General features: G+C 46.7%; 1 protein-coding gene across 4 annotated transcripts; it reads right to left on the minus strand.

Annotated features, from left to right (window-relative positions):
- Positions 1-1,647: 1,647 nt before the first annotated feature.
- On the minus strand, positions 1,648-12,190 carry Ly6s (lymphocyte antigen 6 family member S). 4 transcript variants are annotated; one of them, XM_063231153.1, is made up of 5 exons: positions 12,078-12,190; positions 11,538-11,655; positions 4,654-4,724; positions 3,317-3,439; positions 1,648-2,677 (listed from the first exon to the last, which is right to left on the minus strand). In XM_063231153.1, the coding sequence occupies exons 2-5, from the start codon at positions 11,588-11,590 to the stop codon at positions 2,457-2,459; spliced, it is 468 nt and encodes a 155-aa protein (XP_063087223.1). In that variant the 5' UTR covers positions 11,591-11,655; positions 12,078-12,190; the 3' UTR covers positions 1,648-2,456. The 4 variants fall into 4 exon arrangements, with proteins under 4 accessions (XP_063087223.1, XP_063087225.1, XP_063087224.1 ...); XM_063231155.1 differs by lacking the exon at positions 12,078-12,190 and adding an exon at positions 7,701-8,195 and having other exon boundaries at positions 11,538-11,661; XM_063231154.1 differs by lacking the exons at positions 11,538-11,655; positions 12,078-12,190 and adding an exon at positions 5,410-7,688.
- Between the last annotated feature and the right edge of the window lie 541 nt (positions 12,191-12,731).

Here is a 12,731-nt window from a genome sequence, read left to right on the forward strand (position 1 = left end):
GAGAAAAAAAGCCTGGAAAACACCCAAAGCTTCCCAGAAGATGACTGACAACACAGATGTGTCCTGGTCACCCAGATCAATCATAGGTTACTGACAGCCAGCTGTCTTGTCAGCTGTGCTGCTTGCCTGAAAAACTTAAAGCCTGGATGCTGAAGCCAAAGATTCACCACAGATGTCAGTTACAGAAATACCACAGACCCACAAGCACTGGCTCATTAGACCTGGCTCTGGAGCCATATTCACACTCCTGACAACCTTGGGCTCATTGTAGTCTCTTTATAATGATTTTTAAGACACATTTACCAGCACCAGGACAGATCTGGCCATGCCCAAATTAGGGAAGAAACAAAGCAGCACCTGATCCCTGGAAACCCTTCCGTAAGAAGGCATGGAGAGAGCAAGCACCACACCCGGTTGGTATCCTCAGGCACCTTGAACCTGCTGTGAATGTACCACTGGGGGGGGGGGCATTCCCTTGCTCAGGTGTCACCTATCCCTATGGCCAGGCCCTGTCTATAGATGAAATGGATAAAACAGCCAAAAAGTAGGAGTTAAAGCAGATGCTAGCTGGGTGTTGTGGACCATATGCAGATATTTTTCCAAAGCCTCATGCACTCATAGATGGAGTTTAAGGAGGTGACTAGATGTGATACTGGATTACTCCACAACAAAGTACTTTTCAGTCTTTAAGCTTTAACTTGACCCTCAGTAAGAAACACATATATATGACAATCAGAGCACATGCAGACACACACACCAAAGAGGTGTTTTACGTTTGTATCTGCCCCAAGTTTGCAAAGTGCTGATCACCCATACTTCCTGTAACAAGCTAACACTCACCCTTCTGTTTTATTCGAGAGCATGTTGTATTCATTAAAGGCTTACAAAAGACACAAGAAAAACACTCCTGAGTTTTTAAAACATTTCATTTGGAAATTACTATCCTTTCACTGGAACCTACAAAGACAATTCAGCAAATTCCCCATGCCTTACTTCTGCCCCCCAGCAATGACAGATGATGTTGACACCTGCCCTTTGGCACCGCTGTGTGACCAAAGTGGACCCACATGTATCAGGGAGTCACATTACCATCAGAATGGAAACCCCAGGGCAGCACCCCAGCACTTGCACCCCCAGCTCCCTGTGGTCACAGCTGCCCACTTCCTTACACTGCTAATCCGGGCAATGTCTACACAGTTCTCAGGTGGACCACGTGGTGTTCCTGGATTGGAGTCATACAGAGAGTGGTGTCTGTGGTGGTATTTAACTCTATTTACTCGCAGGTCTTTTGATTGAGCACACAAAAAAATATAAGATACCCAGCTAAATCTGAATGTCAGAGAAATAATAAGTAACTGTTTTTACTAATATAAGGGACACAGTCATGCTAAATATTTACTTACTGTTTACCAGAATAAATCCCCCAGTTGGAGTGACCAAATCCAAAGAGACAGAACAGTGTCTGGACAGTGGCTGTCCCCAGTGCGACAGCACAAGGATGAGAAGTCAGGACATGTCACAGGACTATAACTATAACTATAATGTCTGAGCCAGCTCTGAGCCTAGGCAGTGAGTGGCACTCACCTCCAGGGGACATTAGACCAGCAGGCTTACAAAGGCTTACAAAAGACACAAGAAAAACACTCCTGAGTTTTTAAAACATTTCATTTTATAATTATTTTGGCCTGCCCACCACTGAGACGACCTCCCAATTGATCCTCCCCTGTCCCTGTTCCCCCAGCCCCAAAAATGCTCATAGATTTGTTGGGACCATTCTGTGCCACAAGCATCATCCCTAAGGGGACCCCTCTCTCCTACCAGCAAGAGGTACCTCACCCCAAGCTGGACTAGCATTGAGCCCCAGCCAGAGGACAAACATGACAGGTGTGGGAAAACTCAACCTGATCCCAATGGTGACTCTACTGGGCCACCCATGGTTGGCTACTCATGGTCCAGGGATATTCTCTGCACACCAGGGTGCTGGCCAGAGTGTTGCAAGGACCTTGGCAGGGACAGATGACAAAGAAAAACTAAGCCCTGGTATTGGTGAGCAGAAGGGATTATTAACTTCAGAGGGAGGAGCAGCCCTCAGAGGGAGGACAGCACTGCCCCAGGGAAGTAGTTGTAGGATGGAGCCTTGGAATCCAGCCCCACATCTCCCTGGGACCCCAAGGTCCAGAGTAGCAAGCAGCAGAGCTTAGACTGAGGGAGGCTATGAATAAGCTGGCCTGGTAGGGAAGGTGGGTCTTAAGGCTATTAGCACAGAGACAAACTGAAGTCACACATGTGCCCTATTTGTCTAGGAGACTCACAGGGTCAAAGCCAGCCTCCCACCCTGAACTCAGGGCTAAAAACCTCTCAGAATTCTTACAATTGATTACTAGTGTTCCCAAAGGAGAAGCATGGACCACCTGGAAGAAAAGAGGGCCGAAAAACAGAAAGGACCAGAGAAGCCCTCACAGCAGGTCCCAGAAGAAGGCCAACCCCAGGCTGAACAGGACCCCCCCCAACAGGGTCCAGGCATTGCCCCCCACCAGTATTCCAGCGTTGCAGAGGTTCCTGTTGCAACACATTATTTTGACTGTGGTGTGGAAGCCACTGAATGTCGATCTGAAGTCAGTGTCCTTGGGGCAGTCAGGAAAGCACAACTTATCTTCCCTTTTCACAATCTTAGAACCTGTAAGAACATAGTATGACCTTAGGGCCCTGTGCGAGGACTGCCCAGACAGCTCAGCGCCCCATCATTTGGGGCTTTGGCTACCAGGTCCAGATGGCCAGGGAGAGGCTGCCTGCACCCTCTAACAAACAATGAGGCACAGAGTCCCTCTGTGGCTGTGTGGAGGTAGGCTGTGCTGGGGATGGGGCTCCACCTGCCCTGTCACTCTAGAGGACATGGCTAGGATAGGAGAGATGCAATTCGGGGAACTGGAAATGTCCCGGCTCTACTCTCCACCCTCCCGAGGCCTGGCATATACTCCACAACTCCTCTGGCTTGCAATCTGCCTCTAAGTCCCTCCATCAGATGAACTCACAGAATGCTCACAGCCCACCCTTGCCTCAAGCTGGAAGGCTCCTTGGCATTCGATGTGGGCAAGTTAGAAAGAACTGCAGGCTGCAATGGGTACCATAAAGACCTCCTGGAAGAGAGGGCCCTGCTGGGGTGCTAGGAAGAGAGCAAGAAAGGCCATGTGACTGACCCTAGAGGCCCTGCCCCTGGTCCCAGAGTACTGGGCAGGTTGAAGGATGGTCCTTAGTCCACAAAGAGCTATTCCTCAAGAGACATCTCCTCCTTGTCACCACACACTCTGGAACTCACCCAATGTGAAGCTTTGTTCTTGACTGACGCAGACCTCCTTCCCTCCAGGGAAGGAGCACATGACCTGATCACAGAATTTCCCACTGGTGTAATTCAGGCAACGGTAGCAGTGCAGACCCTGGACTGGGGAAAAGACAGGCCTATGATGCCCGAGAGGTGCCTCCCTTCTGAGCTCTCAAGGGGGTCTGCAGCCCATAGCACCCACCCTGCACTGTTCTGAAGTGACTGAGACTGGCAGGACAGAGCAAGGAGGCCCCTGATGAAGCTGTCCAAATGCAGAGGGCTCTCCCAGGCTTAACCCACCCAGTTCAAGGCACCTGCTGGTGACCTCCAAATCACAGAGGAAGGACTCAGACCCCAGAGAGTCAAGCTACTGGGCTGTCCAGTCACCACAGCTTTGTTGAATAAGTGGATGAATGAATGTATGCTGGGGCCCTAGAGAGGGCTCTCTGCCTAGCTCTGGGCTCTGTCCCCATTGCTGGCCCTAGGGTCAGTTCAAGTCCTTTTCTATCTCCTCCCATTTCTATGTCTTTTAGCAACACCTCTAACTGCACCTGGGGACCACACCAAGCCACCACAATGGAGCTGCAGCAGAGTGGAGGTCAGTTGCACCTGAGAGCCCTGGTGGTACTGGACAGTTTCCGCATTTGTATCTTCAAGTGATGAGGGAGGTCAAGATGAGTGCCCGCTGTGTGCTGTGGGGCACATGGGGCTGGGCAGGCAAAGCAGGATGGGAAGCCTGTGCTGGCCCACAGGCCTCAGGACAGGGTGGAGCTGGGGAGCCTAGAGGCTAACATGGTGACCAGGCCACAAGGAAGAGGAGGCCCCAGGAGACAGGAGGCCACCGTGTCTGCCATGTAGACTCCACAGAGGAAGGACATGTCTAGAGGCTGGGGTGGAAGCCAGTGAGGGAGGGAGAGGTCTGAAGCCCTGGGGCTAGGGCTGATCACTAGGAGCTGGAGGAAGCAGGGCAGGCTCAGTGTGCTGCCCTGCCCTGGGGCAGATAAACACTGCCCAAGCCATCTTAAAGTATATCTGTCTCCATTCTGCCCAGCTCAGCAGATCCACACTGGCTCACACATCTACCCAAGCCTCACAGCCTCAGGACCTCACAACACAGGACCTGAGGCCCTCAAACCCATCTGCCTTATTCCCGATGCACTGCCACCAGACACGTGTTCCCAAAGCCCAGGCAGGAGCACATGACTCAGCACAGAAGCACACAGGGCAGGAACAGGATCCCAGCAGGCCAACACCCACCCCACCAGCGACAACCTGGGATACCAGGAACACCCTAGAAAAAGCAGTATCCCTGGAATTCCCTCTGGTTCCCTCACCTGTCTCTGCACACAGCAGGGCCACCAGCAGCACCAGGGCAGCGGGCTTCATGACCTGGGGACCGTTCATCCTAGGGTGAGAGATATGCAGGAAAACTTCTGCAGACTGGAGCAGCCACCCTGCCCTACTCCCACGGCAGATGTCCCAGACAGGGTCAGGAAATGCTGGACATTGGATTCTTCGTCTCTCATCTTCCATACAGTTCTGAGGGGAGCTCCATCTCCTTCTCCTACCCCAATCCTCACCACCCCTTTCGCATCTTGGCCCTGAAAGTCCCACCCAGAGCAGTAAGCCCCTCTCAGTCCTGAGTTCTTCTCCTCAACCTACCACCCAGCAGCCCCTGTCCTGACCCACCTCTCCTCCTGTCTTCTCTCTGGCAACAAGTAACTAAAAATCAGCTCAGCCAAGAATCAGGGCTGAGGCAGGGAATATCTTGACCTCAACCCACGCAACAGGGGAGGGTTTTCTGTTCTCAGAGATTTACTGCACGTCCTCTGGCCTTTGAACAAGAACTGGCTGTGTCCCATGATTTATGCTCCAGAGGATGAACACACTGGCCACAAGTGATCACACAGGCCTGCCCTACCCTTTCCACAGGTGTGCTGAGCACCTGGAGGCCCAGACATGTGAGGCAACCTGTACAATGGGTGGGTGGGCCAGATCCACTGTCTGCTCACCACCCTACCCACTGTCTGCTCTGCTCATCCCTCCATTTCTAGCATGTGGCTGTGGCTTGGCATGTCAGTACTACCAACCTTTCCTGTTCAGGCAAGGGAACTGGTGGGAGGGATCCTGAGTAGGACCTCATCGTGAAGCACAGCCTCAGGTGAGAGACCCCCACAGAAAGTCCTGAACAAAAGTAACTCTGCCCCACCCTGGGGATGTCATAATTGGGCTAGGGGGTATCACTGGCATCTTGTGCAAAACTAGGGATGCCGGCTCCTGTCCACAGTGCCATCCCAATGGGGCCGCCTCGCCCCACAGGAAGGCAACTCTGGGTTGATGGGTGAATCATGATGTGAGGATGCTTTGCTCTTCTTTGCAGCCAAGTAAAGCTGTGCTGAGTTAAGCCAAAGATTTGAAAGCAGCATGACCACAGCCCTGTGAGGGTCAGGGCGTCCCACAAGGAAACACAAGTTTCCCTAACTCTCATGTCACTATATATGGCTTGGTATTCAAATTAATTAAAAGTCCAGTTCTTATCTGTCAACTAGCATCTATGGCCAGGTCCTGGGACAAGCACCAGGGGCTCTGCAGTAAACCAGGTGTTAGAGTTCCCACCTCGAGAAACCTATAGTCCAGGCTGCTCCCATCCAAGTGCCTGTCACTGATGGCAAGCAAGGGATGGATGGCTGGGTGGTGACGATCCGAGCTGGGACACTTCTCTGAGGCCCCCTGAAGTCACCTGAGGTCGGGGGAGGAACGTGCACATCCAGTGAGCCATTTGCTCCTAACAAGGCACAAAGACATGTCAAAGCCAGCATGCCTGTGTCCCCCACCTGACTCTCCAAAAGAAAGGAGGGAGGAATTAGAGGACACTGGGCTCAGAGGGCTCACAATGTCCCTCCTGGTAAAAGCCAAAGGGTAGGGATGAGGTTTCTTTTTTTGCTGGAAATAACCCAGCTATTCCTGCTAGTTTGTGCATTCACACCTGGAGCTCGAGGGCTCCAGTGTGTGGTCAGTGTCCAGTCCTTGTCCTTAGACGCAGAGCAGACACTCCCAGTTACCTGCAGGATGAACTGACCTGACTCACCACCAACTGCTGTTCCAAACCAGGTGGTGGAAGGGAACAGGAGGAAAGGAGAAAGAAGCCCTGTTGAACTCACATACCCAAATTTGTCCACATGTCAACTCACACACCGTGCTGTCCAGCTGAATATATGTAAGTGGAAGAGGGGGAGCCACACACGTCTACCCCTCTGTATCAGGGATCTACAGTCACAGGTTCAGGCTGATGCCTCTGTTCTCACCCAGCACCCTGCATTCACTCTGCCCTGGCTCCTTTGCTTATTGGCTTCCCTCTCCAACAGTGAAATGTGACGCACTGTTCACAGTGTGTGCAGCTTGTAATTCAGTTCTCAAACTGAGAGAGCTTTGGAATGGCTAATCCTCACTTCTGGGAAAACAGAACATACTGAGCAGGATTCAGTGTTTGCCCCACACGCTGTCTGCCTCTCACACAGGGGTGGCCATACAAACTATGTCAAAACCACTGGGGTTAAATTTTCTCCTCTGCTGTGTCGCTGGCTCTGTTATTCATTGAAAAAATGAATCTTATTTATTGGTTTTTCCTTTCCCACCATCTGTAATAACTTTCTTTCTTTCTTTCTTTCTTTCTTTCTTTCTTTCTCTCTTTCTCTTTCTTTCCTTCTTTCTTTCTTTCTTTCCTTCTTTCTTTTTCATCCTTTCATTTCCACTCAGTGGCTACCGAAGTCAGAACTGTACAGAAGGTGCACTGGGATGGAGGACGTTCTCTCCTGGTTTCTGTCCCTCCACCCCACCTGCACTTCCTGCCCTGCCTGCCTGTGGCCCCCACCAAAGCTGCAATTCTCTGTGTTGTCTTCATGCTTTTGTTTTCTCAAAACTGAGTGGAGACCCCCCCTACTTTCTTATTGCCTCTTTTCTCCCACAGCTGACTGCTGTAGGTAGCTGCTGCTGTCGATGTCCCAACAGTCTATTGGAAACAAACAGGTAGGTTGTTCCAGGTTTGACTCTCATGAATAACACAGCTCTAACATGCAGAGGCCTTTCTCTGGGGGACTCAGTTCTCAGAGTGTATAATGGGTAATAGAATTTCTGAGTCGTGTTCCGGTAAAGATGGCGGATAGATAAGAGTAGATCACAGAAGCTCCCTGAGATAGTCAACTTAGATGCCAAAATAATACAACATGGGGAGTCCCAGACAAAGGGAGATGGATCCTTTTGACCCAGGAAGAAACTAAGGTGAGAAGAACCAATCAAACAGGCAGTCCCAGTGCTACTATTGGAACAGCTAAAGGTTCAGTGCTCCCACTGCAGTGCCCAAACTCACACAGCCACAGCTTACCAAGCTGCCCAAACTCCTGCAATTTCGACTCACTGGAGCCTTGGTCATGAGGTGAGGGGTCAGTGGGCCCAGTGGAGATCTGGATTGGTAGGGGGCCTGCATCAACCTGCGTTGAGTGCTGGGAGTGGAGCCTTCCACAAAAAAGGTGCACCAACAGGACAATATGTGGGAAATGGAGAGGACTGGCAAGAACAAGGAACAGCAGTGACTTAAGTCAGTTGTTTCCTTCCCAGACAGGATTGGTGGGGTGTGCTTGGCCTGGGTCACTCCCCTGGCTGACACCCAATAAGCCATCCCAAACCAATTCCCTATGCCCATGGCACATGCTAACGCAGTGAAGGCCTCAGTGGGTTAACTGACCCGGAGGAGAGGGGCCAGCATTTGCCACCCTGTTTGCATCACAATAGCACACTGGAAGGGGCAGGACCATCTAGCCAATGCTCTTCAGAAGAACTGTAGCCAACAAAGAAAGAGTCTGGGGTCTCCCCTATATGCCTGTATGGAAGAAACAAAAAATGTGAGAAGAGGAAGCAACAAGAAAAAGTCCCCAGCCCCCAATCCTGAGAACATTGATCCAGGAGAGGTAAATACAAAGGAGACTGAAGACAGCAGGCATGCAATATCAGACATGCCACCAGTGGACATAAAGAGATATCTTCGGGACCTCATAGACCAGTTCAAAAGTGAAATATTTAACCAAGTAAAGCAAGATATAAATAGATTAATAAAAGAAATTCTAAGCACCTCTCAAGAAGACACAGATGGAAGAATGGAGGAACACAAAAAAAGGAGAGAATCATTTGATGAAGAATATAAAGAAAACATAGAATACATGAAGCAGGTTCAAAGAGATTACCAGGAAATTAAAAACTTCATTGAAAGCTGGCAGAACTGCTTGAAAGACACTAAGGATAGATTATCCAAACTGGAGGACAGGTTTGCAATATGGAATCATAAAAGGAAAAATTTCTTAAAGATAACAATGAAACAAGCAGTAATGATACAAATGCTAGAAGATGACAATAGGATCTATAACTTAAGAATAAAGAATGTGAATGAAGAAGCAGGGGTACAAACAAAGGAACTACAAAGGTTATTCACAGAAATAATTAAGGAAAACCTCCCAAACATAGGAAAAGGAAATGATATTCAGAGGTATGAGGCATACAGAACTCCAGCTACCTACAAGCAAAACAGAGCTACACCCAGGCATACAATAATCAATATAAGAACAGAATATTAAAAGCTATCAGAGACAAGAAACAGATTACTTATAAAGGAAGACCCATCAAAATTACAGCAGACCTCTTGACACAGACCATCAAAGCAAGAAGAGCTTGGAGTAAAGTATTCTAAGCCCTGAAAGAAAATAACCTCCAGCCCAGATTGACATACCCTGAAAAACTGTCTCTAGAAATTAATGGAGAAGGGAGAGCACCGCCACCGCAGCTGCCGTCTGGAGGAGGGAGCAGAGCTGCGGAGGAGGTTTGGGGCTTGTCTAGGCTGCACAGGTGATCTTCTTTCAGCCCGGGGAGTTTTGCCACCTGAGGTGGATGCGTGTACAACATCCGATCCCCAGGAGAGTTTAAGATTCTTGTTCTGGGTGGTTGGGGACCTGCCCGGCTTGCAGCCACCCTAGATTGGGCTTGGCAGGATTCAGGCCTGCCTGGACTGTACCTGGTGGCCTTCTTTGGGTCCAGGGAGCTTTGCTGCCAGAGAGGGGAGCTGTGTGGCCTGAGGAGGGTGTAGGCCTGCCTGAGCCTCGCATGGTAAGCTTCTTTTAATCTGGGGGCCTCACTACCAAAGGAGGGAGCTACTCTACCAGAGGAGTCCCAGGAGCCCAGACAGTTAGCAGACAATGTCCAACACAGCCCAGGGGAACCTTTGGAACAACACTTGAAACATGGAAATATACAAAAATGACAAAACGAAAGATTAAAATGCAATCTCAAACATCCTGCCCATTCCAAGAAAGCTTGGGAGCCATGTACATAGAAGAGAAAAAATGCCATATGCCTGAAATATCTGAAATAATAGTAACTGAAATAAAGAAACAACTCCAGGAAGCTCCACACTAGAAACAATCTCCCAGGCAAAAGAAGAAATGATAAAAATAATGAAAGAGATGCTGAACATATCTAAAGAAGACACAGTTAAAAAATTAGAGGAACAAAACAAAAAGATAGAGTCCCTGGATGAACTATATAAGAAAGAAACAGAATACATAAAGCAGATGCAAAGAGATATACAGGAAATAAAAAAATCCATTAAAAGTTGTCAAAACTGCCTCAAGGAAAGTGAAGATAGAAATTCAGATCTCGAAGACAAGATTTCAGCTAGTGAACAGAAAAGGAAAGATCTCTTAAAAATAAGAAGGAATCAGGAAATAACAATCCAACAGCCACAAGAAGACTCAAAGAAAAACAACATAAGATTGATAGAGATAAATGAAAAAGAAAAGGACAGGACAAATGATATCAAGAGACAATTTAGAGAAGTAATAGCTGTAAATTTCCCAAACATGAGAATGGAAACTAACATTAGGATTAGTGAAGCATATAGAACTCCAAATAGTCATAACCAAAATAAAAGTACACCCAGACATATAATAATCACCATCCCAGAAATTCAACATAACAATAGAATATTAAAAGCTGTTAGACAGAAGAGACAGATCACCTATAAAGGAAAGCTTATCAGAATCAAACAGACTTCTCAACACAAACAATAAAGTCAAAAAGAACATGGAGCAAAGTATTTCAGATCCTAAAGGAAAATGATTTCCAACATAGACTGATGTACCCTGAAAAACTGTCCTTCAAAATGGATGGAGAAATAAGACACTTCCATGATGAAGAACAGCTGAAGAACTTCATGATCACCAAGCCAACCCTGCAAAGAATACTGAAACACAGTTTAGATACACTTAAAAAAAACCACTAAACAAGGCAGACAAACAGAATGGAAAGATAAAAATGCAACAGCAAAAACATAACATGTCAACAATAAACCAGCATTTAACAGTAATAACCATTAATGTAAATGGTCTCAATGCACCAATTAAAAGAAACAGACTGGCAGAATGGATCAAGAAACAACATCCAACCATATGCTGTCTACAGGAAACCCATCTAACCCAAAAGGATACTCACAGACTGAAAGTCAAAGGATAGAAAATAATACTACATGCAACAGGAACCCAAGAAAAGCAGGGGTAGCTATTCTGTTTGCAGACAATGTGAACTTCAAACCAAGAATGATCCTAAGAGATAAAGAAGGTCACTACACACTGGTTAGGGGAAAACTTAAAGAGGAAGAGATAACTATCTTAACTATATATGCACCCAATGCCAGAGCACCTAGTTATACAAAGCAAGTATTAATAGAAATTAAAAATAAACAATAACACAATTATAACAGGAGACCTTAACACACCATTGACACCAAAGGACAAATCAACCAGACAGAAAATCAGCAAAGAAATAACAGAACTGAATCACAACTGTGAATTAATAGACTTGACAAACATATACACAGTGTTCCATCCAACAACATCAGAATATACATTCTTTTCAGTGGTACATGGGACATTCTCTAAAATAGACATACTAACCCACAGAACATATTTAAATAAATGCAAAAGAGTTGAAATTATCCCATACATGTTGTCAGATCATAGCACCATGAAACTAGAAATTAATGATAAAAGAAACTAGAAAACCCCCACAAACACATGGAAATTGAATAATACACTCGAGCAATCAGTGAGTCACAGGGGAAATTAAAGAAGAAATTAAACAATACCTACAAGCAAATGAAAACACAAATACAACTTACCAGAATCTGTGGAATGCAATGTAAGCCGTCCTCAGAGGAAAATTTATTTGCATGGAGTTCCCACATCAGGAAAACAGAATGAATACAAATAAATAACCTGATGCTACACCTCAAACATCTAGAAAAAGAAGAGCAAGTTAAGCCCAAAACCAAAAGAAGGGAGGAAATTATAAAAATCAGAGCAGAAATTAATGCAATAGAGACTAACAATCCAAAGAATCAATGTATCAAAGAGTTGGTACCTTGAAAGAATAAATAAAATTGATAAGCCCCTATCCAACCTAATTTTAAAAAGGAAAGAAAAATCTCAAATTCATGTAATAAGGAACAAAAAGGGCAAAATCACTGTAGAATCAATGGAAATACAGAAGATCATCAACACTTATTTCAAAAACCTCTACTCTCGTAGGTTGGATAACACAGAAGAAATGGACAGATTCCTAGAAATATATGAAGTACCAAAGCTGGGTCAGGAAGATGTAAAAGTGCTGAATAACCCAATTTCTACTAATGAAATTGAAAATGTAATTAAGACCTTACCCACAAAGAAGAGCCCAGGTCCAGATGGATTCACTGCAGAATTCTACAAGAAATACAAAGAAGACATAATGCAAACATTCCTCAAACTCTTCAATGAAATTGAAAGGGAAGCAATTCTTCCTAAGTCATTCTTGGAAGCAAATATTACTCTACTACCAAAACCTGAGAAAGACCCAACTAAAGAGAACTACAGGCCAATCTCCCTAATGAACACAGATGCAAAAATCCTCAATAACGGCAAATAGGATGCAGCAAATCATCAAGAAGATTATACACCACGACCAAGTGGGAGTCATCCCAGGCATGCAAGGATGGTTCAACATACATAAATCAATAAATGTAATCCACCATATCAATAAAGCCAAAAGTATGAATCACATGATCATTTCTATAGATGCAGAAAAAGCTTTTGATAAGCTCCAAAACTCATTCATGCTAAGAACCTTACAGAAAATTGAAACACCTCCCCTCCCTGCAAGCGGAGGCAGGGTGGCAGCCTGCAGCCCTTCCAGGGGGAGAACTAGCAGTGTCTCCTGAGATCCACACCATGCTGGAACTTAGGACTCTGGGAAGCCAAGCCAGCACCTCCCCACCCTGCAAGCGGAGGCAGGGTGGCAGCCTGCAGCCCTTCCAGGGGGAGAACTAGCAGTGTCT

The sequence above is a fragment of the Cavia porcellus genome, unplaced genomic scaffold (genome assembly GCF_034190915.1).
Source record: "Cavia porcellus strain 051 isolate PalLab524CR breed Dunkin Hartley unplaced genomic scaffold, mCavPor4.1 scaffold_19, whole genome shotgun sequence".
Taxonomy (NCBI): domain Eukaryota; kingdom Metazoa; phylum Chordata; class Mammalia; order Rodentia; family Caviidae; genus Cavia; species Cavia porcellus.